At 38.9% G+C, this 14,439-nt stretch overlaps 1 protein-coding gene across 3 annotated transcripts in view; it reads right to left on the bottom strand.

The window, feature by feature from the left end:
* Positions 1 to 2,460: 2,460 nt before the first annotated feature.
* TTC33 (tetratricopeptide repeat domain 33) overlaps positions 2,461 to 14,439 on the bottom strand; it is a 35,254-nt gene continuing 23,275 nt past the window's right edge. For all 3 annotated transcript variants that reach the window (XM_080362653.1, XM_080362655.1, XM_080362654.1), the window contains exons 4-5: positions 7,072 to 7,203; positions 2,461 to 3,302 (exon numbers count right to left, since the gene is read on the bottom strand). In XM_080362653.1, coding sequence (XP_080218779.1) covers positions 2,952 to 3,302; positions 7,072 to 7,203 — 483 coding nt within the window. In that variant the 3' untranslated portion in view covers positions 2,461 to 2,951. The remainder of the gene's footprint in view (positions 3,303 to 7,071; positions 7,204 to 14,439) is intronic.

Raw genomic sequence — 14,439 nt, 5'->3', positions numbered from 1 at the left:
CCTCCTTCCCACCCACTCATGTCAGCTTTTGCACCTCTGCCTTCCTCAGCATGGCAGGGGCCTGCCTGCCCCACAGCACAGCTCCCCTGCCCTCTTCTTGTCCTACCCTGCTCCACTTCCAGAGCCACAGAGGTTCAACTGGCCCCACACAATTCCCCACACGGATTCAGCACAGCACTGGAAGGGATTACTTGACTTGCTTCAGCAGGGAAAAGAAATTGGGGTAGAGAAGAGCGAGATGTTCTCCATCTACCCAGCAAGGGGCCGTACTCTGACCTCTTCTTGGTAAGACCCATGCCAAATATGCTAGAAGAAGGGAAAAAGAGAACCCAAGTCCATTATTTGGTGAGAAGACAGGAGACGTAGAGAAGCAGCCTGGCATGGAGGGCCAGGGTGTGCTCCCTGTGTACCTGCTGTTCCCCTGCACGTTTCTCCAGGCAAAATTCAAACTGACACACTAGGACAGCTTCAAGCATAAAGAAGCCCAACGGCCTTGGAAACACAGGAGGCCAAAGCCAGAGAAGTTTGGGATAGGTGAAAGAAGGCCATGTGCGCTGCTGGATAGCAAACAGCTCTACCATGTTGGCCAAGAAAGAGAAGTGCCTTGGAAAGGAGGACTTGTGTCACCGAAAGGGCTGGGATGCCAAGCACTGGGCACCATAATGTTTCAAGTCCTCATGTAGTTTCAAAGAGACGGCAATGTTAACGGCAATGCCGATATACCAAGGACAGGCTGCTGAGGTTGTTCTCCCCTCCTGGGCTCAACCCTAGCAGATCTACTGCTACCAATCCCCAGCACACACCCCCGGCCTCTTGGAGAGCCCATGCTGCAGAGCATGGTGCACAGCACACCCTCAGTGATGTGGATCCTGTTCCTCTGCAGCTCTTCCCCTGCCAGCACCAAGGCTGCCCAGGTGCCTGAGTTGCCTAAGTCAGCAGGGCCCTGACAGCTCCCTCCATCCTGGGTGCTGGTGACGCCGAAGCGGTGCAAGGGAACAAAGTTCCCCTGGCTGCAGCTCTTGCATTGGTGTGCGCACTGCTCCAGGAAGGCGGCACACTTGCGGTGCACACTGACCCGGTGTCACTCGGGCCACAGCTCGTAGGCCACCTCCCGCTGCAGCGGATCACAGAAAGCCAGGATGCCAGGCTGCGGCGCCATGATCTTGATGCTCGAAGAGGAACTCTGCACGCCTGTGAGGCAAAGGGCCTGGGGTGCCTATCTGGCAGGATCCATGCTCAGAAGCTCCTCCTGCTTCTGAAATAGCCCTCTCTGGAGATACCACAGGCCACAGACTCAAATCCATGTGAGAACATGATGTTAACATGGTAATGGCCTACAGTAAACACCTGGTGTCTGTAACCTGCCAGTCAACCAAGCCCACATGCTCTGTTTCCTGTGTCCCAGTCACAATTGTGCTTCTTATAGTTTTATAGCTATTACATGACCTCAATATAAATTAAGCAAGCACTTGCCCTCAACACTACGTTTTACCTCTTTCCCTTTCATTTTAGGATCTCGGGGACACCTACCATGTGTGACCGAGTTGAGTTTCCAATGGCACCCCTACAATCGTGATCTCCAGCACCAACAAATATTCAGCTTCTGGGAACAAGAAGAGTAAATCAGTAGATTTGCTTTTTTCCCCTCCATGACTACTTCTCAAATCCAATGACATTACGACATTATCAAATTACAGTCACTGTTGTGATATATGATCCACACTTTTACACCGTCCTGTATTGTGAGAAAGGATTTATTCTCAGTATCACCTATGTTTAACGCTTTAGAGATACTTATCTCCATCTATAAGAGTGGAATTCATCTGCCCGGTTTCAGTATTGGAAGTTCACTGCCAGCCAGTCACCTTCAGCTTCTTTTGTAGTCAATGGAAATTATTAGGCACCGTTGGTAGGCTGATTCACCTCATTTCAAGATACTTATCTATTGCAAGGCATAGGAATGGCCCTCTGAAGCTCTGTATTTCTTTCCCCCGCATATAAAAGGATTCAAAGAGAAAAACTATATTTAAAATGTTTAATTGTGGATTTTAAATTAAGCAAAATCAATCTGCCTAAACTACTCTTGTTGCTGAGATTTCCTCTTTAACAACATTGCAACACTTCAGCATTTTAATATATGCTTCATGTGGAAGACAAACACATGGCAACTGCCGCTAGTGATTATGGAGAACAGTAAGAATAAATTTCCTGATTGCAAAGATAAAACCGATATAAGAGATAAAAACTATAACCTGTTTTTAATAACAAAGGCCTTCTCCTTTGGGTCTCTCTTATTTGGATTATTCTTGAGATGTCCTTTTTTTTCTTTGCCTACAACACCTTGACATATTCAGCAGAGAAAGAAGCAGCCAACTGATGAAATGAGCATCATTCTGAAGTGATTAACAGCAACCCTTTTTCTTGTTAAAACTAAAAGAACACACAGGCATAACCAAGCAGCACAGTAGTCAGGATTTTATTCAACCAGATCAAAAAAATCCCGTACATGCAAAACATAAAGACTTCTGATAACAGAGAACATCTGACACTTCAACTGGAAGAAAACAATATTAGTGAATAATGATTGAGATAGATTTTTAAAAACTTCCTTTTTCTTTTAAGGTTTAAATAAAAGCTTATTAATTACTGGGAAAATGTTGACATTACCTTGTAAAATTATGAAGTACATAAAGATAAAAGCAGATGTCAGAATGCAGTTAAGCATTTTAACATTACATTTGTTCATAATATTTTTAGAATCAACTCTTGGCTTTCTTCTCCAGTAATACAGATGTATCAACAACGCTGTTCATTGCTTTTCAAAGGAAAAATAACTCAAATTCTTTAACACATGTAGGTTCTCTCACTGCTTAAAAAAACAAGAACAAAGCAAACCCAGTACAATAAATAACACTAGCCCTTACAGCAATATGGCAACCCATGAGGCTGCCCTATCGGGCTCTGATGAAAAGGGTTTCATCAGGAGTTGCAGGACAATTCTCCTTCTCAATAACAGTCTCTACTGCACCTGAAGCAGACACAATGACCACTGTTTTAGCTGCTGAAAGAGCTTTCTCCTTCTCTGCAATGGCAGCACAGACTGCCACAATTTCATCACTTTCAAAGTCATAGTCTGGGATTGATTCTTGGGCAAGTGCTTTTCCTTTTGCCAGTGCTTGCACTTCCTCGGTCTTTGTTGCCTTCTGCTGTTCCTGCAGTTTTCTCGCCCAGGAAAGGTCCTCTTTCCATACTTCAGGGTTCATCGGAAAGATGTGTAAGGATACCTGGAAACTTCGGATTGCCTATAAACAGAATAAGGAAGAAACAAGGAATGAACACTTTAAAGCCTACGTATTTCATCACAGAAATTAACAAAAATAGAAAGTACATCATTCAAAAAAGTGATTTTGTATCCCACTTTTCTCTTATCCATCATCAGATGTACAAGAAGACAAAAGCAGACAAACATGGTTTGAAGAAATACAAAGAGGGATGACTGGGATTTGAATACACACAATCGTAATGCTACAAGTAATCCTAGCCCTGGGATAAGCAGTTTCTGTAACAGGTTTGCAGTTGCAAACACACTGACTTAAATAGGGAAAAGCAGACAGATAAACTCCCAACTTGGAGAGTTGCTCTATGAAAGAAATTCTATAATCTTATAGATCATGTAATATTAATACAAGTAAGTATCATTGATGCTGCTTGTTCTGTCTTTTAGCTCAATTGGGAAGTTCCACAAATACAAATACTCAAACGTAGAAGTTGTTAAGTATAAAAAAATGTGATCATCTAATCCTTTGGCAATAAGAAGCGATTGCTACAATACTGGGAAAATGCTAGACCAAGAACTACAACTGTTTTGCATTTATAGTTCCATCAACAGTGACAAGGTCAAGATTGACCTTACATACTCAGCTTACATGTATGTAAACACAGGCACATGTGTATTTCATGTTTATGACTGTTTAGTCCCTTATGGAAACGGCCACCTAGTGTCTAAACTAATGTGATGATTTACAGAAGCCTTTGCGACAGGTAGGAAAACAGTATTACAAATCCATATCAACAAGACAACCGGTGTGTGAGATGTGACAAGGTGGACAATATGTTGAGCCTGGTAAGAGAGGAAGGAGACATGTTATGAAGCATCAGGGACTCTGAGAAGGAGACAGGTTGGTGTGACCAGTGAGACCTCTGGCCTCTCTGAGACAGGAACCAGAAAAAAAAAAACCAAGATCAAGCCCCTCCAGAGCCCCAGGTTAAGGACATCACCAGGAAATTTCACAGCCTCCTACGGTCCTCGCACTATTACCCGTTACTGGTCTTTCATGTGGGTGGTGACCTTGTTCTAACCCGTAGTCCAAGTGCCATCAAAAGGCACTTCAGAGCCTTGGGACAGCTGGTAAGGGAATCGGGAGCACAGGTCATTTTCCTGTCTCTCCTTCCAGTTGCAGGCAGTGACATTAGAAGAAGCACATGGACACACTCTATTAATACATGGCTCTGTGCCTGAGGTCACCACCAGAACTCTGCATTTTTGGTAATGGGATGGCCTAGATGGCACCAGGTTTGCTGACACCAGAAGGGTTTCACCTTTCTGAAAGACTGAAGAGGGTCTTTGCTCATGAGATAGTGGAGCTCATTGAGAGAGCTTTAAACCAGACATGATGGGATACGGCTGTCTTTCTGGGCTACAAGCACACATTGCTGGGTCATATTGAGCTTCTCAACCAACGGCCCCAAGTTCTTCTCCTCAAGGCTGCTCTCAATCTCTCCACCCAGCCTGTATTTGTGCTTGGGATTGCCCTGACCCATGTGCGGGACCTTGCAATTGGCCCTGTTGAAGCCCAGTTCTCAAGCCTCTCCAGGTCCCCCTTGATGGCATCTGCTCCCTCCAGCTTGTCAGCCACACCACACAGTTTGATGTCATTGGCAAACTTGCTGAGGGTGCGCTCACTCCCACTGTCCATGTCACCAACAAGGATGTTAAAACAGTGCTGGTCCCAATACCAACCCCATAGGAACACCACTTGTCACTCATAGCAAGAACCGTACTAATGAAATATCACTGTGAAATTGTTACTGCTTAAGTTGTCATCACCAATACAGTAAACATCATTTGTAAAAAATAAACATTTAAAATTAAATAAGGGAAATTGTGCATTGACCGCTACTCTTTGGGTATCACCATCTAGCCAGTTCCTTGTCCACTGAGCAGTCCATCAAATCCATATCTCTCCAATTTACAGAAAAGGATGTTGTGGGGGACCATGTCAAAGGCTTTAGAAAAGTCCAGAAGTTTCAGATGAATAAGGTGCTTTGATGCAAATCTCTGATTTTTCCCACTTAAAATGTTTTGGTTTGCATCATGGAACAGTCTCAGACTACATAAGCTACATTACTTTCTGATTAACCTCAATAATAAACTCAAAGAGAGCACCTGAAGAGCTACTCTGAAGTAAAAGAAAATTAGTATAATGTGAACATTGCGTCCACAGTACTAGCATCTCAAGATATCCACTGCTATTGGTGTGATGTGACTTGTCAACGTAGACAAATCCTGTAGCATCCAGTGAGCAGACCTGGTGGTACAACTAGTATGTGTATATCAATATCTAAAATCCACATTACAGGAACTGTAGCTTTTTTATAGAATAAGCAGCATCAGTTATCTCAGATTCTTTCAGGAAACAAAATTTTAAAATTTCTGAGACTAATGCATTTAGAAATCTCAGATACAAATTAGAGCAACAATTTCAGACACTTAAAAGGAAATAGAAGATTCACAGATTGTTGATCCTGACAGGACAGACCGTCTAATCTTACCTTCTACACCACAAAAGCCATGGAATGTGACCAGTTCTGTGATGCAGAGATGCATAGATTTACATTAAGTGTTTCATATTACAATACTGCAACAACCTAAGGTAGCACAATACACATCTGCAACACACAGCTTTTGTCTTAGTTATTCGTATCATCTCTTTTTGTGTGTTTGTTATTGATATCGCACCTTACTACATTTTAAATAGAAACTGGTTTTGCATGATCTGTTTGCCTCTCTCAAAAGAATCATAATTTTTTTTTTTAAATTTTCAGTCCAAACATTGTAACTTTGCAAAAACACTAATTAGTGACTAACAAAGTTATTTGTATCAAACCAGCACACAGCTACTTCTATTAGAAATAAAACTAGTATCTATTTTTTATCTGAAAGCTCCTGATGAATGATTTTTTTAGCGTACTTCTGCGAATACGTCTGAATTAAAAAGTTCACTCACTATGTTTCCATACTAACTAGCAGAACACTACTACACTATATATGTTTTGTTATTCAGAGGTGCATAGCCTACAGGCAGAGGGTGATCAGACACAGGGAAGAGTCTCCCTTTGTATCATGTTATGTAGCCAAGACAGTACCATGGCACGCAGCTGCGGCTGGGGAAAAGGTGCATTCCAGCTTCTGCAAAGCATTTCAGCCTTTTTGCTGTCTTACTAAGAAAAGAAACTTCAACCACCACACGGGATCAAGGAGCCAGAGGAAAGCATGAATGAGCACTTGTGATTCACTGCACCTGAAGCAGGAGAGGAGGAGACAGGGAAATCAGGATACTACAATTTTATTAGCAGCCGTGTATAAAACCCAGCCTGAATATCAACTGGGACTTCACAGTACCTTCATCTTTAAACTATGGTGAGCTGTGCTGTAGTAGTACAGGACCCAGAATGTAATACGTGCACTTATGTCAACTCAATCATTCTGCTGCATAAAGCCACCATGTAAATATACCATAAGACATAAAAGGCTTCCACAAGTTCAACACAAAAAAATAAAAATAAAAAAAAAAATAATAAAAAAAAAAAAAAAAATCACAGACAAAGCCTTTGTGAAAACCGAAGTGGAGGAAATACTGCAGATAAATAAGAATCACCTTCTCCTTGGCTACTTTCAGGTTATATACGGCTATTAAGCTGCCTTGGTATTTCTGTATTTTCATGGTCTCACACAGAATCCAGAGGATGAGGCTTAAAAGTTTAGGATATTAATGTTGTCAGTTTTCATACCAGTGCTATCTCTCCTAATCCAAGCTGGGCACGTCCCAAAGTCTGCCAGGCATCCCAGGAACGCGGGTTTCGCTGGACCGCCATTTCTGCTGCATGCACTGCTGGGAACATTTCATGTAAAGACATCAGGACCTATGACAGAAAATCAAGAGGAATAAGGAAAATGGATAACAAATTTAAGTCTTCTGAGATTACCCAGACAACCACCATTGTCTCAATAACTAGGGGCAGCTTCATCTCACCTAGCTTCTTCTAGTTTAAAAGTTACTTGTCTAATCTCAGATAGTCACCCAGGCTCATTCCATAGCTCATGTAGAGAAACACATGTAGAGGATGATTCATCTGAACTATCTAAGTAAGTCTATTAGAAGTAGATTAATTTATTTTGACTGTGTCCTTCCCCCTCCCTTCCTCCCTGTAAACCCCATACTCTGTAAAAACATAAGAGAATACACTGAAGGACAAACACATTGAGAATTAAACACAATAAATAAGCAAGTATTATTAAAAAACTCCTGGATTGCACTTTTTAATAAAAGACTGGAATCTAACAAATACAGTTGCAGTGCACATGACATAATTACAGAAACAATCCCTGTAATTCAGCATGGAAACAGCCCTTAATGACTGTTGTGTTCAGAGAGTACACATTCTGCAATAACAAAGCCTAACTTAGACATGAAGTCATCTACACACACAGGCACACAAAAGCGGTTTCTGAATGTGGAAATCTCTTTACTCAGCAGTACAGGTTAGTGTCTGCCTGTTACCATAGTATTCTACTCCTCACATTATATCTCCATAACCAAGCCTATAAATCATAGTTAACGATACGTAACATGGCTCAAACCTTGCCTTATTTTTCCAAGACCACCATGAGATTGGTGCATTACCTGAAGACCTACATCACTCTGAGATCATGACTTCAGACACCCACATGGAATGGTGATAGATACCAGCATAAGAAACTAATGACAACAGCATTCCTACAAGATGATGAGAATGTCAACCACAAGAGTAAGACTCATATGTGGGCAACCACTTTCATCCCAACTGACCTGCAAGCATGATGAATAATTTTATAATATATAGTATTAGGACTTGCTGAAGTGCAAAAAGCATTTATTCAACCTTATTGTTCTGTAATATATTAAACAGATGAATAGGAGTGTGGAGCAGAGGATTCAGATGCAATAATTTCTGAGTATTTACTTCAATGTAAAGCACTTGCACAGTGTTGAAGTTAGTAAAAAAAAATAAAATAAAATAAAAAGAAAAAAATAAGTAGCTTTACTGCAGAAAGTAATACTGTACTCAAGAAACAAAAGAAGCATATCTTCCAGTAATCCCTTTGAATCCATATTCCTGCTGTTCTAATAAGTTTAAATACTAGTCCTATGGCTTCTCTTTAATTCAATTCAGTAGGCTGTACACTGGAATTCTGAAGTACCTAAAACCAAAAAAAACAAACCACAGCTGTATTTCACGTATTTTTCCCTTTTTCCTCAACAGTTCTCAATGATTGTCCTTTGTCAGCAAAATTTGTAATGAATACTACATATTTTTCCAAAGCTTTCAGTTCAACGGCATTTTTGTGTGAAGTTTCTCTTATCTGCAGCAGATCTGTAAGCTGAATCAAATCAAACTGTTACTAGTGGATAGATGTACATCCTGTCAAGATTAAGTGATTCTACATCTATCAGCTAGCTTTTACATTAACTTCTTAACGTGTTTGTTCTCAAAATAGAAAACAAAGCCACAAACTCACTTGAACATAAATGCATCCTGAGTATTCAGTATGTCCTACTAGTACTTTCTACTGCAAGACAATTCTAAAATACCTACATAAATTCTCTCTGAATTGGAGACTATGTACATTAATTTTCATTGTGTTGGTTATGTTGTCTTTACTGTTCATTTCCTTGATCCCTATGTATCACACCATAATGGGCTAAAGCCCATTTGACTTAAAAAATTAGACACTCAATGAATGTCTTGTTCAAAGTCTTACTCCCACTTTTTACTGTATACAACTTCATTTTCTTAAGAATCTATATTATTTGTTTAGTTTTAGTTCTCTTTTTGAATATTTTATTCAAAAATTTTATTTGCTTCAATGTGGCATCAGCATTATGGTTTGTTTTTCTGCTTCTTAGAAAATTGCCCCAGATCCTCTTCCATTTCAGCCCATATGCTTGAAATTCTTGAGCTAATTAGAAAACTATTATCATTTCATTCAAATATGTGAAAAACATAAATCTGGAAACCAGCAGCAGCTTCTAAAACAAATTTGAGCAGAATTCTTGCTGCTACTCTTACCTTTGCTCAATTACATCTAATTGCCAATCACTTTTTTTATGTCTGTTCACTCTTAACTTCAGTACAACTGATTCTGAACTGCAAACCGTCATCAGCATCAATTCAGACAATTATCCAATCAATCCATTCAATTATGTTATTTCAGCAGTAACTTTGTGCAATCTTGTTTTATCGAAGTTACATTCACAGCAATTTCCATGTGGTTTTGGTGGGGTTTTTTTTGACAGAGATAATAGTCACCCTTCACTAGATACTTCCTGCAAAACATTCATATTACTAGTAAAAACAGGAATAAGAAAGCTTTATTCTAAAAAGGTCAGAAACTATTATAATAAGGTACTTAGATGCAACATTTGTTTTTTAAACAGATTTTTACTTTTTAGAGAAACTTGTTCAGTTAAATTAGGTTGTTTTTCACTGACCAAATAGCTTGATGCTTCACAAGGGAACTATGTGTCACTGAAGATTTCATTTAAAACCCTCTTCCTCAATGTTTTAGCATTAACTTAGGGTCTTTAGACAGCCACGCATTCAGAAAAAGGCACAAATATAAGCTTGCCATTTGAGAATATGAAGATATTAAGCTTTCATTTATCATAATTATGCTGGGGAAAACCATCATAAAGAGACAATCCTACCAGCAAAATAGGTCTTTAATCTAATTTTGAAGCAAGCTATGATAGAAAGGGGGTATTTTGCCAGTCACCTAAGACAAAGATGAGTATGTGTTTGCTTAAGAACACCCTTTTAAGAGCTGACACAAAGATTTTATCCCTTTTCTGTTGCTTTCAAATTAATTTCTTAGATGAATTGTCTTCTGTAAACTTCATTAGCAGGATGGCACTCAAGTTTCACAGTGAAGTAATCTCATACCATATCTGATTTATTTTCCAGTTATAACACTTCATTAGAAAACATTCTTAAAACTAATCAAACAATTAGAAAAAAAGTCTTACAAAGTAGAAAAAAAATCTCATGACTCCCATGCACATATGTATTAAAAATCACTAGAGGGAAATGTCTTATAGAGACATTAAGTAGATGGATATTCAGAACTTACTTTATTCCAACATAGACTTACCATTATCACATGCAGTAAAAAAAGAACATCCGTGTCACTACAATTACTTAGTTTAATAAATCTAGCTTTAAATGCGAGAACAGATTAGAAGAATGTAGTGGCATAAAAACAGCTAAACACAGCAACTGTCATCAGGAGACTGACCAAGTATTAAAAATCCAGACAGCAGAATGACCCATCCTGTCCTACCCAAAGTATTTTGGAAGTGTTACGAATCTGAGTAAGTCCTGGTGTTAGATGAGCTCACTGTCTTGAAGCTGAATCATTATATTTAGACACATTCCAAGTCCAGTGAAACTGACCCAATTCCTTCTTCCATACAGAAAGCCAGTTCAAAACACTGATGAATAAAATTCTTCCTACCCATAAGCAGTTTACATTTATCCATGCTGCAAAGCAATTATCATCGCACTACACAGCAATACATTGCTAGGTAGCTTTCTGCAGTTTACATCAATGTTTTGATGGTAAATTCTTCTCACTACATTTAAAAATAATATGCAAATACTAGCTGATTTATTATAACCTAAACTTAGGTTTGTGAGTCTGGTCATGTCTTAGGAAACTTACAATTTCTTAAGCAGGAAAAGGGATGGGTGGAAGTTGGTATTATTTCTTCACAGAGTTAAAGATTAAGAAAACCTTTAGAAGAGAGAATTGAATGACCTGAATGTGAGTATGATGGGTTTTGCCTATTAAAAAACAGAGATACACGTCTGAAATCCTGATCCTGTTCAATGCATGCAAATAGAGCATGCAGGGTTGTGCAGAAACTAAACCCTCAAACAGCTCGTGACATCCAAAATTGTATTCAATTGAGATAAACCTGTTCATTTACATTTGTATTCACTTGTTTCTATAAATATATATAAACAACTGTATCATATATTTTAGGAATCCTGTAATAGTTACACAGCATGTTTGACAATTTTATCTGAAATCTGAGGAAGAAATACCACCGGATGAGCAATATGAACCAGGTCAGTCCTCAGGAGGGGTGTAGAATAGCAGAGTGCCTGACTTCGAAGAGAGTTTGGTATCTATATCATAATGTAGTAAGTCATTTGAGATCTCTGTTCACCCAGGTAAGAGTCCCAAGTGGTCCAGTATATAAATGTTCAGATGCAAATTCAAAGAGCTTCTCAAATCCTGTTCGTCCACCTTTGTAATTCAAGGCAGCTATAAAATAATCCAGTCATATTTAAGATACTTGGCCCACAATGAATTTCAATCAGTCTTAGCAACTGCATTAATATAGGTAGTCTTCACACTCTCCTTTGAATATACTTATGATACTACTTATCTAATACTACAATCCAACACTAGGCTGTTTTCAGGGTTTTGATTTTTTTTTTTCTTTAAACAGAAGTATAGAAATGAACTGCTTGCATAAACTTTTACTTGCCACTAACTGCTCTTGCAACAGGGGAGCAGTTTAGTAATGGAGTATCAAGTTTATACAGTGAAAGATCTTGCATGCGAAGAATAGTTTGAGTGCACCCCTAACCTCTCCATACACCATAATAATCTGTTTTTAAATGGATCAAAGAGTAGCTGAGAGCAATGGAGAAAAAATCTCATCAACTTTTATGGGTCTTTGAAGCACGACACCATTGAGCAATTCCACAATTCCCATATGTTTTCCTGGAAACACACTCACTGCAAGTGCCGTTGACAACTGAGAACTTGAAATACTATTTCCGCTCTTCAGAAATACTGAAGGACATTTGTCCTACATCTGTTGAAACACAGATCTTCAAGAACTTAACATAAATATTTACATATTGCTACTGTGTCACCAGCAAATTTATCTGAGCTGCATACTAAACAACAGGGTACTTAAAATGTTAAGTTCACTGCTGAGAAAGTAAAAACTCATGAAGGAGGAAGCTGCTATAGAACACAACATAAGATTATCATAATAAATGTAACAGATACACACATGTTCAATCCTATGCAAAACCCTGCATCCAATGTTAAATCTCAAAAGGAATTACTTCATGAGGAGACTTTTCCTCAATGAAAGAAAATTAGTATAGACCATAAAGAATATCAGCTAATCGCACAAAGTCATTCTTAACATGAACCACCTCCTCTAGTATGTGACACAGGTACCAAGACAGGCAGATTTCGATATGCCCAAACCTGGTCAAGCCCTTGCTGAAATTGGTGTACAGTTCTTCCAAATCTGGAGCTACCAAAACTTTCTCCTTTAGCTACACAACAATAGCTGCACTATTTGGGCTGGTGTGCTGGATTGGAATAACATATTAACTTCTAAAGCAGTATCATTTAAATATTAACCACAGTATTTTTTTAATTAATTACGTATTTTTGTTTTGGTAAAAACTGATTTTTACAGCTCACACTAAGGCCTTTAAAAGTAGAAAGGTATCAAATTATGTATTATACTAATCAGCTTCTAGTAAGCATAAGTCATACTGCAAAAATAATCTGTAATAATTGTGTGCATGTACTAAAGAGATGCTACCTATTTAAAGGTTAGAGGTTTTGTTAAAAAGATTCAAAAAGTAATTTTATAAATGCGTAATATTTTGTACATACACTTTTCTTGTGCTCTCATGCACAATCATAATACAGGAGCATTATGCTATTTCAGGAAGTGAATCCAAAGAGTAACAGTGCAGCTGCCCAGTAGTGCTCTCCTCTTCTGCAAAGGTAGCAAAGGCACATGGTGGACGCAAAGGCCAGTCTTCCTTTATTCTTTCAGCTCTCACTACAATGGTTTAATTAGACAGGCAAAGCAATTCTACAAGGTGAATCAGAGCCACATAGCTGGTTTCTCAGCTCCTCCCGGTCAGCAGGAAAGCTCTGTGCCTTGTTCCTCCAACTCAACTTTGCCATTTGGCTAAAATGCAGGGATTGGGTTGCCAAGTAACACCCGTCAGTATTAAGTACTGCAGCTGGAGTGCCAATGGCAGGATTCTGTAGTAAGAATCCTTATGCATAAGTCACCGCATCATAGTTTGGATCCTGGTAAGCTAATGTTCTCTGTTCTCCAGTTATTTCCACTGTGAAAATATTTAGTTTTAGTATGATTTCAATTAAATGGAATATTTTTGGAGAGCTAGCTTAAGTCCTGCATTCACATAAGACCATAACAAACAACTGTTAAAAGAGAGCTATTCACTAACTTGTCCCACTGAGCTTAACTGCCCTTTTCAACAGCTTTCTCTTGACTTTAAGTCAATGAAATTCTAATTGATAAATAAAGGCTACTTCAAAAACACCATGTGTTCAGGAGCCAGCATCAGAGCACATGAACCATTTCTTCCCAACCTAGAAGAAATCCTACTAGGTGGTGTTATATTCAATACAGAGTTAAATCTTTAAACTGCAGTAAAAAAAAACATTATTGGACTGATACTATTTTTGCATCTTAACAGAATTCTTTACTAGCGGAGTTAGAAATTAAATGCACAAATGAACAGCTGTATAAGCTAATAACCTTTACAGCAATGTTGAAAGCTGCTAATTAAAGCAGAATTATATTATTCTGTCTCTACCAATAGCGCATAATTAAGATTTGGGACTCTTTGACACATAGCTCTGCAGATGATAGAAGTTTACATGAGAACAGAAAGCAATGAGACAAATTGTTGGAGAAAACTCTTTCAAGCACTTCTAAGCACAGAGAAGTCCCAGGGCCAAAGCTTGCTGGACGCTGGGAAAAGCGCCGTGCAGGAGGAACTGCTCCACGCTTGTACCGCTGCTATGACTCTTGCCCAGCCATCCACTTCTGGATGCTGTCAGGATACTAAGTTAGAGCTTTCATTTAAGCCAGCACTGATATAAAGGTCCAAATGCAAGTAAATATTTAGTGGTGGTTTACATGTTCAAGATGTTTTGTTACCATGGAACTTAGAAGCATGTAGGACTCAAGCATTTAAATTATATAGGAGACCTGTGAATGCTCATATGCTATCCAAATAACATACAGATCTGAT

The sequence above is a fragment of the Nesoenas mayeri genome (assembly GCF_963082525.1).
Source record: "Nesoenas mayeri genome assembly, chromosome: Z".
Classification (NCBI taxonomy): domain Eukaryota; kingdom Metazoa; phylum Chordata; class Aves; order Columbiformes; family Columbidae; genus Nesoenas; species Nesoenas mayeri.
The sequence above is the reverse complement of the archived record's forward strand: the minus strand, read 5'-3'. Positions and strand labels throughout refer to the sequence as shown.